Source organism: Zootermopsis nevadensis, unplaced genomic scaffold (genome assembly GCF_977971745.1).
Source record: "Zootermopsis nevadensis isolate Lab colony 2312 unplaced genomic scaffold, Znev_1.0 Znev_ptg000021l, whole genome shotgun sequence".
In the NCBI taxonomy this organism is placed as follows: Eukaryota; Metazoa; Arthropoda; class Insecta; order Blattodea; family Termopsidae; genus Zootermopsis; species Zootermopsis nevadensis.
This window is the reverse complement of record NW_028259153.1, coordinates 7,280,058-7,294,750: the sequence shown is the minus strand read 5'-3', so window position 1 is coordinate 7,294,750 and position 14,693 is coordinate 7,280,058. Positions and strand designations below refer to the sequence as shown.

The following is a 14,693-nucleotide window of genomic DNA, read 5'->3' as shown; positions in this document are numbered from 1 at the left end:
ATTTTTAACAGCACAAATGTATCTAGTCTACGACGCACTTCTTCTACAAGCAATTCACAGCTAAGCTCGTTCCGTAATAACGAAAGCGGATTGTTGACGGCAGTAATGAAACACAACAATGCCGAGTACACAATAACGTAATAATTACGAGTTTTTTATGTAAAGGAATTGAGTGCAATTCGGTTTACTCAGGCAATTATATTGAATGCATAAGAAACGAGAAAAGAAGCCATCATTGTTGCAGGCATTGGTCAGACATTCCAATACTTTTTCTTGCATTGTTATGCACACAGGTGTTCACGTAAAAGCTTACCATTGTCGGTCCATATTTACACATTGTTGGTGGTTGAAAAAATTACAAATTGTATTACTCGAATTTGGTCACATTCCATCCTAAATGTAAGAAATAAATACTTCATATTAAATGTTTTCTCTATAAGAATGAAATAAATTTATAAATAATAAGGAGTGGAGATGAAATTGCAATGTAATTTGTCCTTCTTTAGAAATAACGTCAAGTTTTATTTTGCTTCATCGATTTTTAACTTGATTTTTTGTAAGTAATGGGCGCTGTTGAGCCCATCGCCCCTGGGCCAGGGAAAATGTTTCGCGGGGCCGCGTGTTTTGTTAGTCTTGGCGTAGAAAATTGTAAATTATTTGCATCTGATTTTGGCTGGTCTCTCTTTCCAAGAAAGGAATGTTGCCACTGAAATCCTAATTATCTCATGTTGTTTCTAATTCCTGTTACTAAGGAGACTTAAATGGCTCCTTAGTTTCAAATTGTAGCAAACCGAGTCATGGCGGTATAACAATCTATCGAGGTTGGGAAAATACAACCTCATAGCGCGTGTCAAGAGCCTGGAAGGCAGCAACACTGCTATTGGACTTGCCCTTAGAACTCGCTGGGAACCAATCCAGGGGAGTACTAATTAATTAATTACTCAAACAAATCTCAAGAAATAATTCGGGACGATATCTCACTACTCAATGTCGTGGTATGACGCCTGCAAAGAACGCCACGAGACACGAATTTACAAAGCTACTAACGGCAGTGGATTTACTTCTGAGGCTGGCTCTTTATAGGAGACTGAGATGGAAATCATAACTTTCTCTCTTTCTGATTGCAAATACTATCACAATGGACCCTTTCATACAGCGCTCCTGCTTTTAAAACCCAACAACTGAACATGTAATTTCGTCCTAACTTATTAGGTTCCTATTTCATTCAAGTACATTTCCACAAGAGAGATATACTTTTGATATATATCAATGTCAGAAAAGAAAGTTTACACACCAATTCGGTCTTCTCTTAAATCAATTCAGGTATAAAACATTTTACCAGCAGAACAATTACGATACACGTGACTTCTGAATAATGTTAATGCAGTTACACAAACTAATTTTAACCAAATACAACAGCAGGGAGAATATCATCATGTTGTATACTTGATCTGGTAGATCTGGAAAGCGATACACTTGTTCGATTACTCGATCGAGTGGATAATTAATTTATTAGTTGCATACGAAAATCGTTACGGAAGCAGGTAACTAACTAATACCGTATTTCAGGATCTTACTTTTTTACATTTATAATCATTCAGCTTATCAGAAAATTACTCATTGCTGCATTCATAAAATCCTGCCATTGACCCAATCATTCGCCAGTTCAATCCATTCTATTCCTCAAAATTTGATACATTCGAAACACATTTTAATTTTGTGGGATTTAAGGTTCTCAAGGCGACAAATATGAAGACATTTTTCTGAGATGTTGCACTGGAGGATACCAATAGATGATAATCTGATAGTTACTAAATAATATTTCAGAGGTCCTTACTGCCTATAACACAATATCTCTGAAGACACCCATCTTCATTTTAATATTACCTTCCAATCTATGCATGATTATTCCAAGTGGTCTTTTTCCTTTAGATTTTATGACTATCTCATATTTCCTATACGTGCTACTTATTCTGTGCATCGCATACAAGTTTTAACTATCTTTTAATATTGGGTGAAGAACACGATTTATAAAGCCCAGGTTAATACATTTTATAATTCTTTCAGTTCCTCTTATGCTCCAAATATTGCCACTTTTTCGATTGTGTCCTCTAACAGCTTAGAAATGTGCTGATCCCTCAGAGTGGGAAATGAAGTTCAGTGTAACGTGTTAGACAGAGATGCGACATGGCGCCAGGTTAGTTTTGTTAGCTGCAGGATGTCGCGAACGATAAGATAAATTAAGAGAGTTTTATAACCATCTTGCACGAATCACAGGGTTCAGCATAATTATTTGTAAATTCAAGGCTAAAAAGTAAGATAGAAAGATAGATAAATGAACACAAAGAAATCAATACATAAACGAAAGAATAAGATCCGAAAGGGCACAAATAATATACGAGAAATAAATAAAACGCAAGAGAGAAATAAATTAAAATTAAGACAAGGAAGTAGCAGAAAGTAAATAGAATAATGCAGACTGAAAAGAAAACAAAGTTTTGCTTATTTTGACAGTTCAGCTCTTTGTTTCTTTATGTAACACCTGCCAGTAGTTGTTCAGACTGCCCTGCAGTACGAAGATGTCGGAGAAGTTGCTGCTACATCACGGCGTACCCGTTAACTGCCACAGTTCGTAGTTAAGTCCTCATTAACATAACCTATGCATTTTTTCAAAATTTTAACCTTACCGCAGATACGAGAAACCTTGAGGCAAAGACAAAATTCCCTCTGCGTCATCTGTTTAGGGAAGGATCTGGGGGGCACCAGAAAACAAATCTGCGGGCATCTGCGTGGCTTTCTCTGACTTCGCCTGCCTACTTTGTGTTTATTTTTGGCACACGTAAAGAACTTTGTAAAGTGCGTTTCTGCCGACTCAGTAATAATACGTTCCTGAAATTCTATTAATGCTTGGATGTCGTACGCTTGTTTGCAGTCCACACAATTCACAATGCAAGATCGTTGTCAAGTCACCAAGGAAATAGATTTCAACTCTCGACGCGTAAACGTAGCGTCACATCGGGAACTGCACTCCTCTCACTCGACTTCTATAAGCCTCTCCGTTTTCCTCACTCACAGCCTCGAATGTTAAACATAAATAGTGACTATTGGCCAATTCATAATCTACTGATACTTTTAAAACTAGTATTGAAGAGACTAATGGATTGGCCATGGCAAAAGTAGGAATAGAAATAGAACTTGTTTCTTCCTCTTGTGCACTGTGTCACAGATTTTCCTTCGGAGTTTTGTAAAATTGAGCATAAAGAATAAGACAGTTTGGCCTGGCCATAAGCAACCATAGAAGAGCTGGGATGGTTTTTGATGTACCTGAAGTGGAATGGCATCTAGCTTCGTCCGTGCAACTTCTAGCACCGAAATTCACATGTGGATATTTTCATGTTACCCAGGCTTACCATTTCTAATTGATACTGAAATATACATATTATATTTGGTTGAAGGAACTGAATCAAAAATTGGCATTAAAGGAAGAGTTAGCATCAAAACGTATTGACTGTGAGAAAGACTTGAAAGACTTGGAGCAATATATTTCTGTTTGTGGCGATCATCTTCATTTCCAGTATTTATATGTAACTATGGATAACAAAATAATTTGTGAAAGAACTTAACATGGTAATTATATATTTTTAGATCTTGGAGAGTTGATTGCGTGATCTCTCTGAGGAGTTGAACTCACAACGGGAAAGATTGAAGTCTAAAAAAGTTGATAGAGAAAAGGAGCTGTAAAGCTTGCTCATGCAAATTGAGATGGTACGTATGGAATATCTTCATAGAAGAAGAAGTACGTTCTAAGAAGTAACGTCTAGACGTCTGTGTTTTTCACAACATGTTTTATTAAGACTTTATTTCCACTCATTCTTCTAATTTGTTAAACTAGCTGAATGGGATTTTAGGTCCTTACAGCAGTGAGTATGAAGATAGCTGTATTCTGAGTTATGGTACTGTGTAGTGTGGTAGGTGCCTGTTGTCTTCATCATCAGGGTGACGCCCTGATGATGGAGGCAGCAGGCACCTCTAAACCGTTCGTGAATTTCTACCATACTTCATAATGTCTGCAACCCAGAAGATAGCCATCTTCACTTATTAGTTTGCTGACAAAATCAAATATATTTGGTCATAGTAGCATATATTTAATTCAGTTGTAGCTTTGAAGTTTTCACTCTTTTCAGAAAAATGTTTAAATGAAAAATGTACATCAGGATACTGACTCTCAGTTTGTGATGTGGGTGGATAATAAACTTCATGAAAATGTCATCATTTATGCTGCCCAGAGGACCCTTGAAGACACGAAGGGGAAAAAAGACGAATACCAAAAAAAGTTCAAGCTTGTAAAGGTATTTCTACTTTATAATACATTTCCTTTTTACCGACAGACAAGATTTTGCTTGGTTAAAGATTTTAATTTTGTTGTAAACAGACTGCTACTATATATTCAACTACTGTATCTATCGTATCTTGTGGTACACCCACTGTACTTTGCAGTCAAATCGTTAGCATTCCTGCTTCATATTCTGTATTAATGCAAATTTCTGGAGGATACATATGTATATATACTTCGTCATATGAAACCAATACTGGAAGACGTAGCTTTGAGTGTAATATTTGAGGCTTTGAAGCTTTTTCTCTTCTACATTATCTAGGGTATATTTGAACTGACCGTCGATTTACATGTAGATCTTCAACTTCACATTGAAAATTATATTTCACGAATCAAGGCACTAATTGCGCCCATCGATGAAAACTTGGAACAAATACAAGACATCATTGACGAACTTCATTCTACTCAGAGTAAGATATCTCAGTTTCTTTTCAATGCATGTGGTACAAGTATTAGTAGGAATTTTATTTTTACCAATGAACTTTAAGCATCTGTGACAACATAATTTAGGATTATGTTGTCACAGAAATAAAATTGTTTTAAGCAGGCTTTGAAGTTTCTACTGCGGTGAGTCTGAAGATGGCTGTCTTCTAAACTGTTTTAGTCATAAATCTTCTTTTCCTCGGCAAATTTTATTTTACTATAAGGATCTTTCCTTATAGTAAAATAACACCACTAATTTAGTAATAATAATGTTATCTATTACAGGTATTATAGTTACTGCTCGGTTGGATGCCGTAACATCCATTGAAGAAGCAAAAGGTGGATTAAAATTTCTATTTGGGAAGGCTTCTTTTTTTAAAACACAGGTTGCAACAACAGATGCAAACTATGACAATTTTGTGGTAAGTTACACATTAAATATAAATATTATGTGAGCAAATATTGTAGTCTTATGTTTTAGTTTCAGCTGGTTAGCTAACAAAGAAAAAAGCTTGAGATATGAAGATGTCACTGCAATGAAGATGATGTTGTCATCTGAGATGTAATACCGTGTAGACTTCTCGGTAGAAACCAACATTTTAAAGAACATACTACCTTCTTTTTTGCTGAAGGTGGTTGGAATTGGTATTCCAGGAATTAAAGTTACTGATTACAATAAGACAACAAGCCAGAAGTTATTCCAATTTTCAATAAATTAGACAACTTAATATATCTACCAGACACAAAATTTTATTTTTATATTTCAGTGTCTATCTAATTTAAATCTTACATAGTACTTATATCTGTTAAATACCGAATAATTAAAAATGTATTAATGAGGAAGTTTAAACAATTAGCTCAATGAAGTGAATAGAGTTCAAAGAACATTATGATGGCGCTGTTCAACCTGCGAATGTTCACTTGTCTTGGATATGTTGAATGGTTGTCACACAAATTCTGTATATAATTTGTTCTTTCCGTAGCACTGAAATATCCATTTTCTGCATGCATTTGTGTTGTATGTAATGCATGTAATTAACTTCTGCATTGGCCTAGGGTTTCTCCACAAAGATAAGTTAGTTAACATAGCTATTCCAGGCCTGGTGACAAGTAATCATTTGCTAAAGGTTTCTTATCGAACATGTATATGCAGTTTTATCTGCCTTATTGTCTTATGTTCCCATATTTTGTTGTTTATCGTAGCGTGAACACCAGACATTGCGTAGGAAACTGGAACAATATGAACTTCAGTTGGCAGAAGAGTCTGAGGACAGTTCATAAACACTGAAAGGTTCACCAGGAAAAGGTATTGACTATTTTACTTTAACCAACCATATGTCTTGATGTTGCATAATGACGTCACATTGCTTTGCGAAGTTTTCTGGGTCCTTTTTAAGTTTTCTGTTCTTGGTCATAGATGATAATAAAACATATGATGATAAGAGTACTATGAAGAGAATTATAAATTTATCACTCATGATAACCACAACATATTTCTAGAGGGACTGAGAAAAACCACAAAACCTCATAATCAGTGTAGCGCATGAATGTGAAGCCATTACATTTGTGATTTGCCAATTCTGAACAGCACTTGTGATATAGTCACTCTGTGGTGCAGGATATTCTTTGAAAAGTCTGTTGTATACTTGGCTTGTTAAAAAATAACCCACTTTCTTTATAGACGCTGGAGGTTCATCACCATGTTCGCAAAAGCTTACCATTGGACTTTATCCTGAACTAGCTGCATCCAGTTCACTCTATCAGTTCTTATCTCGTTAAGGTCTGTCTTAACGTTGTTCTACCACCAACGCCTAAGTCCTCCCAGTTGTCTCCTCCATTCAGGCCTCCCAACCTATGCCCTATATACATTCCTCTATGAACCTCGGTTTATTTATGTGTCATTTCTGTCTGTCCAAATGTCTATTGTAACACATCTGGAATTGGTGAACAAAATTTGATATAGGGGAGATTTGCGAGCATTTGTTAACCCATTAAAGATTTCTTTGAATTATATAAGAATAATGAACACTTCACTTGAAGACCTACTTACATTACTGTTACCATATTGGCCACAACTATAGCCGCTCAGTAATAGGAGCTTCGCTCCTTGGTAATCACTTGACTCTTTTCAGGGGTGTTGACGGTATGTAACTCCCGACAACGAGAAGCTTCCTTTATCGCTGAATATAATACTTTATTTATACACAATTTAATTATTTAAGAATAAATACAGATGTGCAGATGATAATACTTGGCTTTAGCCACAAGACGATGATCTCAGAACTGTTGGGTTTGCGTGCGGCTACCTCGAAAGTTTGTTGAAGAGTCCTTTTCTCAACCTATTTAATGCGTAAGGTCCAGCAGCATTATCTGCTGAGTCACAATGAATCATAAAGTCTAACTAACTTTCTACACATTTCCGCCATAAATGTTGAAGTATGACACATGAGACTACAACCAATTTACGCCAGTTTATTGCCCTGGTGTAGAAACACAAGACTCCTGTGAACCGAAGTTCCTCGGACGTCTTTGTCCTAAACAGTTAGGTATATCGTATGCCATGAACTAGAAGTAAACATCCCAGTATTACCCTCCAAACACGACAACAAGTTAGAATTTTGAAACGAAAAGTAAAAAGAAATTCAGCCTAATAAAATAATAAAAGAACTAAATGGTAGGATCAAATTACCTCAGCAGAAGATGTAATTTGGACCGTTACACAACTCACTAAATATTTGTTAGAAAATAAAAAGTATTCCGAGAGAAATTAATCATTTTCTGCCGTGTGCACTTTTACCTTAAGTATTTGATTGTTTAGATACTTGTTAATGTTAATGCTGTGTTATACTGTAACAAAAGTAGCTTTGAATGTATTTTAATTTGTTTTAAAATTGGAGTTCCTTCTTGTCTGTCCACTTTAGTTCTACTAATGTGGTTTTGAAATGTCGATCACAGTATTTGAGAATAGTATTGAAACATCTTAAAATATATTTGTTAACTACTCATTTACCTTGTGCATGATGTATGGAAATAGGTTTTAAGCTTTTTATAATTTAAAATAATATGTGACGGATTGTAATTTGAATAAACATGTGAGATGTTAGATAATGGAACAGCAGTGTTCTGGGTAATTTGTTGAAATGCAAGGAAATGCGTGTGTTACAAGAATAAATACTTGTGTATAAGGATTTTTATTCTCATTTCATTCCCTCAAACTATACAATTTTTTGACGTAAATACGTCTATATGTTAGGGTCAGTGTCATTCGGCAAAAATGTAACGAAAAAGTGTTACAAAAAAGTGTTACGAAATAGTGCTACGAAAAAGGGAAACAAAAAAGTTTAACTTCATTGTTATGTTACCTAGGAAACGTCAAACTTCATTGTTATTTTACCTGGGAAACGAAAAAGTGTAACTTCATTGTTATGTTACCTTGGAAACGTCATCTGTTTATCAACAAATAAACAATGATGGTTACCTTTATAGTTACCTTACATTACCTTACCATACCTTACCTTACATGGCACTACCTTACCTCTCATTACATTACCTTACATTACATTACATTACCTTACCTTACCTTACCTTACATTACATTACATTACCTTACCTTACCTTACCTTACCTTACATTACATTACATTACCTTACCTTACCTTACCTTACCTTACCTAACCTTACCTTACCTTACATTACCTTACCTTACATTACATTCATCTACCGCAGACCCATCTGAAGCCTTACTAATTCAAGTTAAATAAGCATTGTCTTAATCAAACTTTACTCAATTGTAAAGCATGTATAAAGGAACTATTTAGAATAAAGCCAATATATAAACTTCCTCTCCGTAAAGACGTATTTACTTCAAATTCTCCGGATCCGTGGTTGCACTGACAACTTTTTCTTTCGGAAGTCGAAGTATATGACAGCATTTTAATTGTACATATGTGCTTGTTTGATGAAGAGGTTTGTAAACTTATACAGAGCAGTTGATTCTTCAATTTCTAAAACAATCTCTGACCTGGCAATGAACTAAAGACTGGCAGGCATGCAGGTTATCATGTACAAGGAAATCAAGCTTGCTAATGGTGATTATCTCTGTTCATTGGCTCATTTACATTTGTAGGATTTACCATTCTCAAGGCGATAAATATGAAGACAGTTTTCTGAGATGTTACACTGATGGATACCAATTGATGATAATCTGGTAGTTACTAAATAATATTTCAGCGGTGCTTACTGCCTATAACACAATATCTCTGAAGACACACATCTTCATTTTAATATTACATTGCAATCTATGCATGATTATTCCAAGTGGTATTTTTCCTTTAGATTTTATGACTATCTCATATTTCCTATGCGTGCTACATATTCTGTGCATCGCATACAAGTTGTAATTACCTTATAATATTAAGTGAAGAATACGATTTATAAAGCCCAGGTTAAGACATTTTATAATTCTTTCAGTTGCCTCTTATGCTCCAAATATTGCCACTTTTTCGATTGCGTCCTCTAACAGTTTAGAAATGTGCTGATCCCTCAGAGTGGGAATTGATGTTCAGTGTTACGAGTTGAACAGAGATGCGACATGGCGCCTGGTTAGTTTTGTTAGCTACAGGATGTCGCGAACGATAAGATAAATTAAGAGAGTTTTATAACCATCTTGCACGAATCACAGGGTTCAGCATAATTATTTGTAAATTCAAGGCTAAAAAGTAAGATAGAAAGATAGATAAATGAACACAAAGATATCAATACATAAACGAAAGAATAAGATCCGAAAGGAACAAATAAAATACGAGAAATAAATAAAAAGCAAGAGAGAAATAAATAAAAATTGAAACAAGGAAGTATCAGAAAGTAAATAGAATAACGCAGACTGAAAAGGAAACAAAGATTTACTTATTTTGAAAGTTTAGCTCTTTGTTTCTTTATGTAACACCTGCCAGCAGTTGTTCATATTGCCCTGCAGTACGAAGTTGTCGAAGAAGTTGCCGCTAGATCACGGCGTATCCGTTAACTGCCTCAGTTCGTAGTTAAAAGTTGCTAAAGCTCATGGTACTTGCATTGACTACCACTCAATTCGAAGTGTCGCGAATTATAAGAAGTTTTCCTTGTGTACAGGACGTATGAACGGTAAAATATTATCAGTATTTAGTGGCACTGACCTCAGAGCGTAAAACGCAAAATATTAGTCACCGGCTACATTACAGACCATTCTTAAAGTGTCGGAAAGAGTGGTTCTTAAAATTGAAGGGAAATGATTCCAGTTTTTATAAACATATACATTAGGGTCAGAAATTGGATGGTATAAAGTAGCACTATTTTCCGATTAATATTCTAATAGCTACAGGCTGAATTATTGTGCTGTTATATATCGGGATTTCAGCTCGGGAAACGCACATTCCTGTTACAACTTTCTTTCGGGTGCAACGACCACGTAGTAAGTCGGTGATTATCGCAGCAACTAAGATATGTGTCAATTCAGACGAAGCAAGTTATACACAAAGAGACTTGCTGATTGATGGTAGTTTGAATACTTCTTATCATAAAAATATTATATATTTGAAGCATTATTTCTTTCGAGATATTCATACATGACGTAACACGAAAATCATTTTCCTTTCAAAAGGACGTATGAACGGTAAAATACATTAAGTATTTAGTGGCACTGAACTCAGAACGCAAAACGTAAAATATTAGTCCTCGGCTACATTACAGACAATTCTTCAAGTTTCGGAAAGGGTGGTTCATAAACTTAAAGGGAAATGTTTAAAATTATCATAAACATGTACATTAAGTCAGATAAAATGTATGGATTAAACTAGCACCATTGTCCGATTAATATTATTAAAGTTAAAATATATAATAAAATACAGGTCAATACACAAAACTATATTTGGGTGTTAAAATTTAAAATTTAAATGTTAAAATTTAATTTTTTTTAAATTAGCGCTATTCATCACTATAAGGATGTTACATTTGCGCGCTTTCATTACTTTTCACAACATGTTTCGATGTAATACATCATCTTCAGGTGTTGTTTTTTATTTAAAACTGTTTTATATTAAATGCATGCCTTTCAATAGTGATGAATAGCGCTAATTTTAAATTTTAAATTTTAACATTTAAATTTTAAATTTTAACACCCAAATATAGTTTTGTGTATTGACCTGTATTTTATTATATATTTTAATCCAAAACACAAACATGACTCATGTAAACCTTAAAATTATTAAAGTTACAGGCTGATTTAATGTGTTGTCATATTTCGCGTTTTCAGCTCGTGAAAAGCACAATTCTGTTGCAACGTTCATTAGCGTGTAGCGACACGTAGTATGTCGGTGATTATCTCAGAAACTAGAATATGTGTGAATACTAACTAAGTAAGTTATACACAGAGAGACTTACGGATTGATTCTTGTTTGAATACTTCTTATCATACGAATATTATATTTTTGAAGCATTATTTCTTTCGATTTATTCATACATGACGTAACATGAAAATCATTTTCCTTTCAACAGGATGTATATATATATATATATAATAGTATATAAAACTTAAAATTATTATAAACATGTATATTAAGTTCAGATATTGAATTTTTTTAAAGTAGCACTATTGTCCGATTAAAAAAAAAGTTTCTCCCACTATACGCCATGTAGGCGTTTGGGGGGAGTGGACGTATAGCTCCTCTCTTCCTTGACCTCGGCACTAGATGGGGGTGAGTGGTCAGCATCACGCCCCGGCCTCCTCGGCTGGGTGGGCCCCAGAGCCGGTCTGGACGCAGAGGCTAGAGGAAAAATCCTCTGCCCCCCCGTCGGGGATGTTGTATATTAAAAACACAATTTCTTTTGTGTTAGTCAAACATGTTGTTTAGCGATTGTCTGGTTATGCAATACAGTCATAGCAGTAATAACCATATAAGTCTCCCTATGGATTGCAGCGTTGACACACATTGCCCAAGTTCCTTATTGAAATAATCTCCAAATAGATTCTCAATAAGTGGTCCGCAGTTCGGATACGAAAAGGAAGAGAGCCCTTTTTATGAATGAAGTACTTCGCGACGATGTTTGTATTAAAACAAGCTGTTTTAGGAACTTTGGATATCCAGAGGATGGATCGCATGCTCTAGCCCAGCATTGCAATGATAATGAGATAGAGGGGAGTAGCTCCGCGCTTCTGAAATACATGCACGGTTCACATCCTGAAATTAACTATGCAGGGTCTGTCTCCGTCCAGGATCTGTAAGTGAAAATTGACGAATCTGTAAGTCTACGAAACGATGAAAGGGAGAGATTATTTGGCATCCTTGTGAAATATAAAGAGTTCTTTACCAAAAGACCTGGAAAATGCAAACTCATGCAGTATAGATTCGAAGTCACCAACCCAGAACCTATAGTGGGAAACAGTCGACCCGTTCCCTTTTCGGTCAGAGCAGAGGTCAGAGCACAAATAGCACAGATGCAGAACGATTGAATATTGGAGTTGTCAGATTCTAGCTCTCTGAATCCTTTAACCATTGTTTTACGCGAAGGAAAGGCGCCGCGTATTTGCGTAAACGCCAGGCGTATTAACAAATGAATGACGCCAGACAGGACTCGAGTACAGCCAATAGCTGAATTGTTGCAGCGCTTCCACGGATCGCGTTACTGAAACCAGTGCCGCGGAAGTATACCGCCTTCCTGTTTGAATCTAAAGTGTACCAATTCTGTAGACCCCGTACGGCTTCAAGAACTCACTCGCCGTCTTTATTAGAGCATTGAATTTAGCCATTGGCTCTGGAACCTGTGAGTATGCCCTCTTTTATGTCGATGACGTAACAATTCATTCACCAACCTTCGGATTGCATCTCGAGCACCTCGATACTGTGATTGGTAGATTAACCACAGCCGGATTTACTATAAACGCGGGTAGTACAATTTCTGTAGAATGAAAAGTTCTTTTCTTGGCCACGTAATTAGTAATGGCGGAGTAGCTCCTGATCCGCGGCGAATTAAAGTTATTTTAAGCTATCCAGCGACTAAGAACCAGCGTTAGCTGCGCCAGTTTCTAGGAGTCTGTAGCTACCACCACAGATTCATAGTAAATTACGCGAGCTATGGAGCCCCGTTGCTGCAGCTACTTAAGAAAGGTGTTAGGTGGAAATGGACTAATGACCTACAGAAGGCGTTTGAGGTTCTTCGAAATAAGTTCGCGCACAGCATACAGCTGGTGCATCCGGACGAGACTTTGCCATATTCCATAAACACCGTTAAAGCCATAGGTGCAGTGTTGATGGAGATCAACAGGCAGGGGGAGACGCACATTGTTTCCACGGCATCGCGCGTGTTGAGCCCGACCAAGCAATGCTTTTCGGTGGCAGAACAGGACCTATTGGCAATAGTCTACGCCCTGGAAAAATTCAGAATCCATACACGCGGTCAAGAGGTCCACTTGTATACTGACAACAAGGCGTTGGCATTCTTGAGCAGGTGTGCTTTAACCTCTAGCAGGATCGCTAGGTGGGTAATGCAATTACAGGAGTAAGATTTGCAAATTAGGCTCATTAGTGGAGAGACAAACTTCCTGATAAGATTAGCCGGAGCCCCGCTGGCTTGAGTGAAAGCGAGATAAAGGAGTTGTTAAAACAACGTGATATCAATATAGCAGCAATAGACATGTGCGTCGACGCATCTGTTTGTCGGACAATCAGGGACTTAGCTGCTTTTCAAGCACGAGACCCTAAGATACAGAAGACAGTAGAGAAGGTGTAACAGCTACCCGAGCGGTCAGAAGGGAGGTAGGTACCTGATTCGACATAATGTGATGTACAGTAAGGACAGTGAGAACTACCCTTATTGGAGACCGGTCTTGCCAACCGAGTAGAAACCCAACTGATAGGATTTGTTCATGTGTCCTTGGGACATTTAAGAACAGAAAAATATATGGCCCAAATTGCCAACACTTTTCATGTGAGAAGTTTAAGAAGGAAGGTCCGGAGACTGATTTCCCACTATGATGTCTGTCAGGCGGTCAAACACCCCAACCGCAGCTACGCGACTGAGTGTCAGAGCCACTTGCCGGCTGCGCCCGGTGACCTCTGCACAACTGATTTGTATGGTCCACTGCCAGTAGGAAGGGGCGGTGTCCGATACATTTTGGTGCTTTTGGATGTATTTTAAAAATTTGTAAAGTTATAGCTTTTGCGGTCAGCAACCACGAGGGCCTGCCTGAATAAACTAACAGGGCACTACATAACTCAGGTTATAAAACCTAAGTGCGTATTAAGTGACAATGGGACTCAGTTTTCAAGCCCGACTTGGCGCAAGAAGTTGGCAGAGTTAGGCATTGATGTCAGATTTTCACCTGTACGACACCCACAGGCAAACCCCAGCGAGCGATGTATGAAGGAAATAGGGAAATTCTGTCGATTCTTCAGTCATCAGAACCACAAAAGATGGCCGGAGCTTCTGATTAAAATTAAAGTTTATCTAAACGGCTCGGTATCAGACTCCACTGATTACAGTCCCATAGAACTTATGTGCGATAACCGATACCAGAATTATTTAGGAAATTCCTGACAAAAGAAGTCGACCAGATACCGCTGTGTGAGAGTTTGCAGAAGAAGGCCCTGAAGGCTTACGTCAGGATGAAAGAAAGGGCTGCGCGCAGGAACAAAAGGCGCAAGTTATGAAAAACCAAATGGAATCAGCTACTCGGAGATCTAGTGTTGTTAAAACGTCAAGCGAGCTCGGATGCAGTTGCCGGAGTGACTGGCAAGTTTATGAGACTCTACCAAGGACCCATGATAATGTAGCGTGGGACGGTATACGACCTTGATTGTCTACCCTGGATTATTCACGTCTGCTGCCCCGAATCTGTTTTCCGACTG

At 37.1% G+C, this 14,693-nt stretch overlaps 1 protein-coding gene across 2 annotated transcripts; it reads left to right on the top strand.

Moving 5' to 3' along the window:
• Positions 1 to 622: 622 nt before the first annotated feature.
• On the top strand, positions 623 to 8,299 carry LOC110837168 (uncharacterized). Of its 2 annotated transcripts, none has more exons than XM_087352694.1 (6): positions 623 to 3,765; positions 4,185 to 4,349; positions 4,656 to 4,803; positions 5,102 to 5,238; positions 6,020 to 6,122; positions 6,949 to 8,299. In XM_087352694.1, exons 2-5 carry the CDS (start codon positions 4,197 to 4,199, stop codon positions 6,095 to 6,097), a joined length of 516 nt encoding a protein of 171 aa, XP_087208820.1. In that variant the 5' UTR covers positions 623 to 3,765; positions 4,185 to 4,196; the 3' UTR covers positions 6,098 to 6,122; positions 6,949 to 8,299. The 2 variants fall into 2 exon arrangements, with proteins under 2 accessions (XP_087208820.1, XP_087208819.1); XM_087352693.1 differs by having other exon boundaries at positions 6,498 to 8,299.
• The last annotated feature ends 6,394 nt before the right edge of the window (positions 8,300 to 14,693 follow it).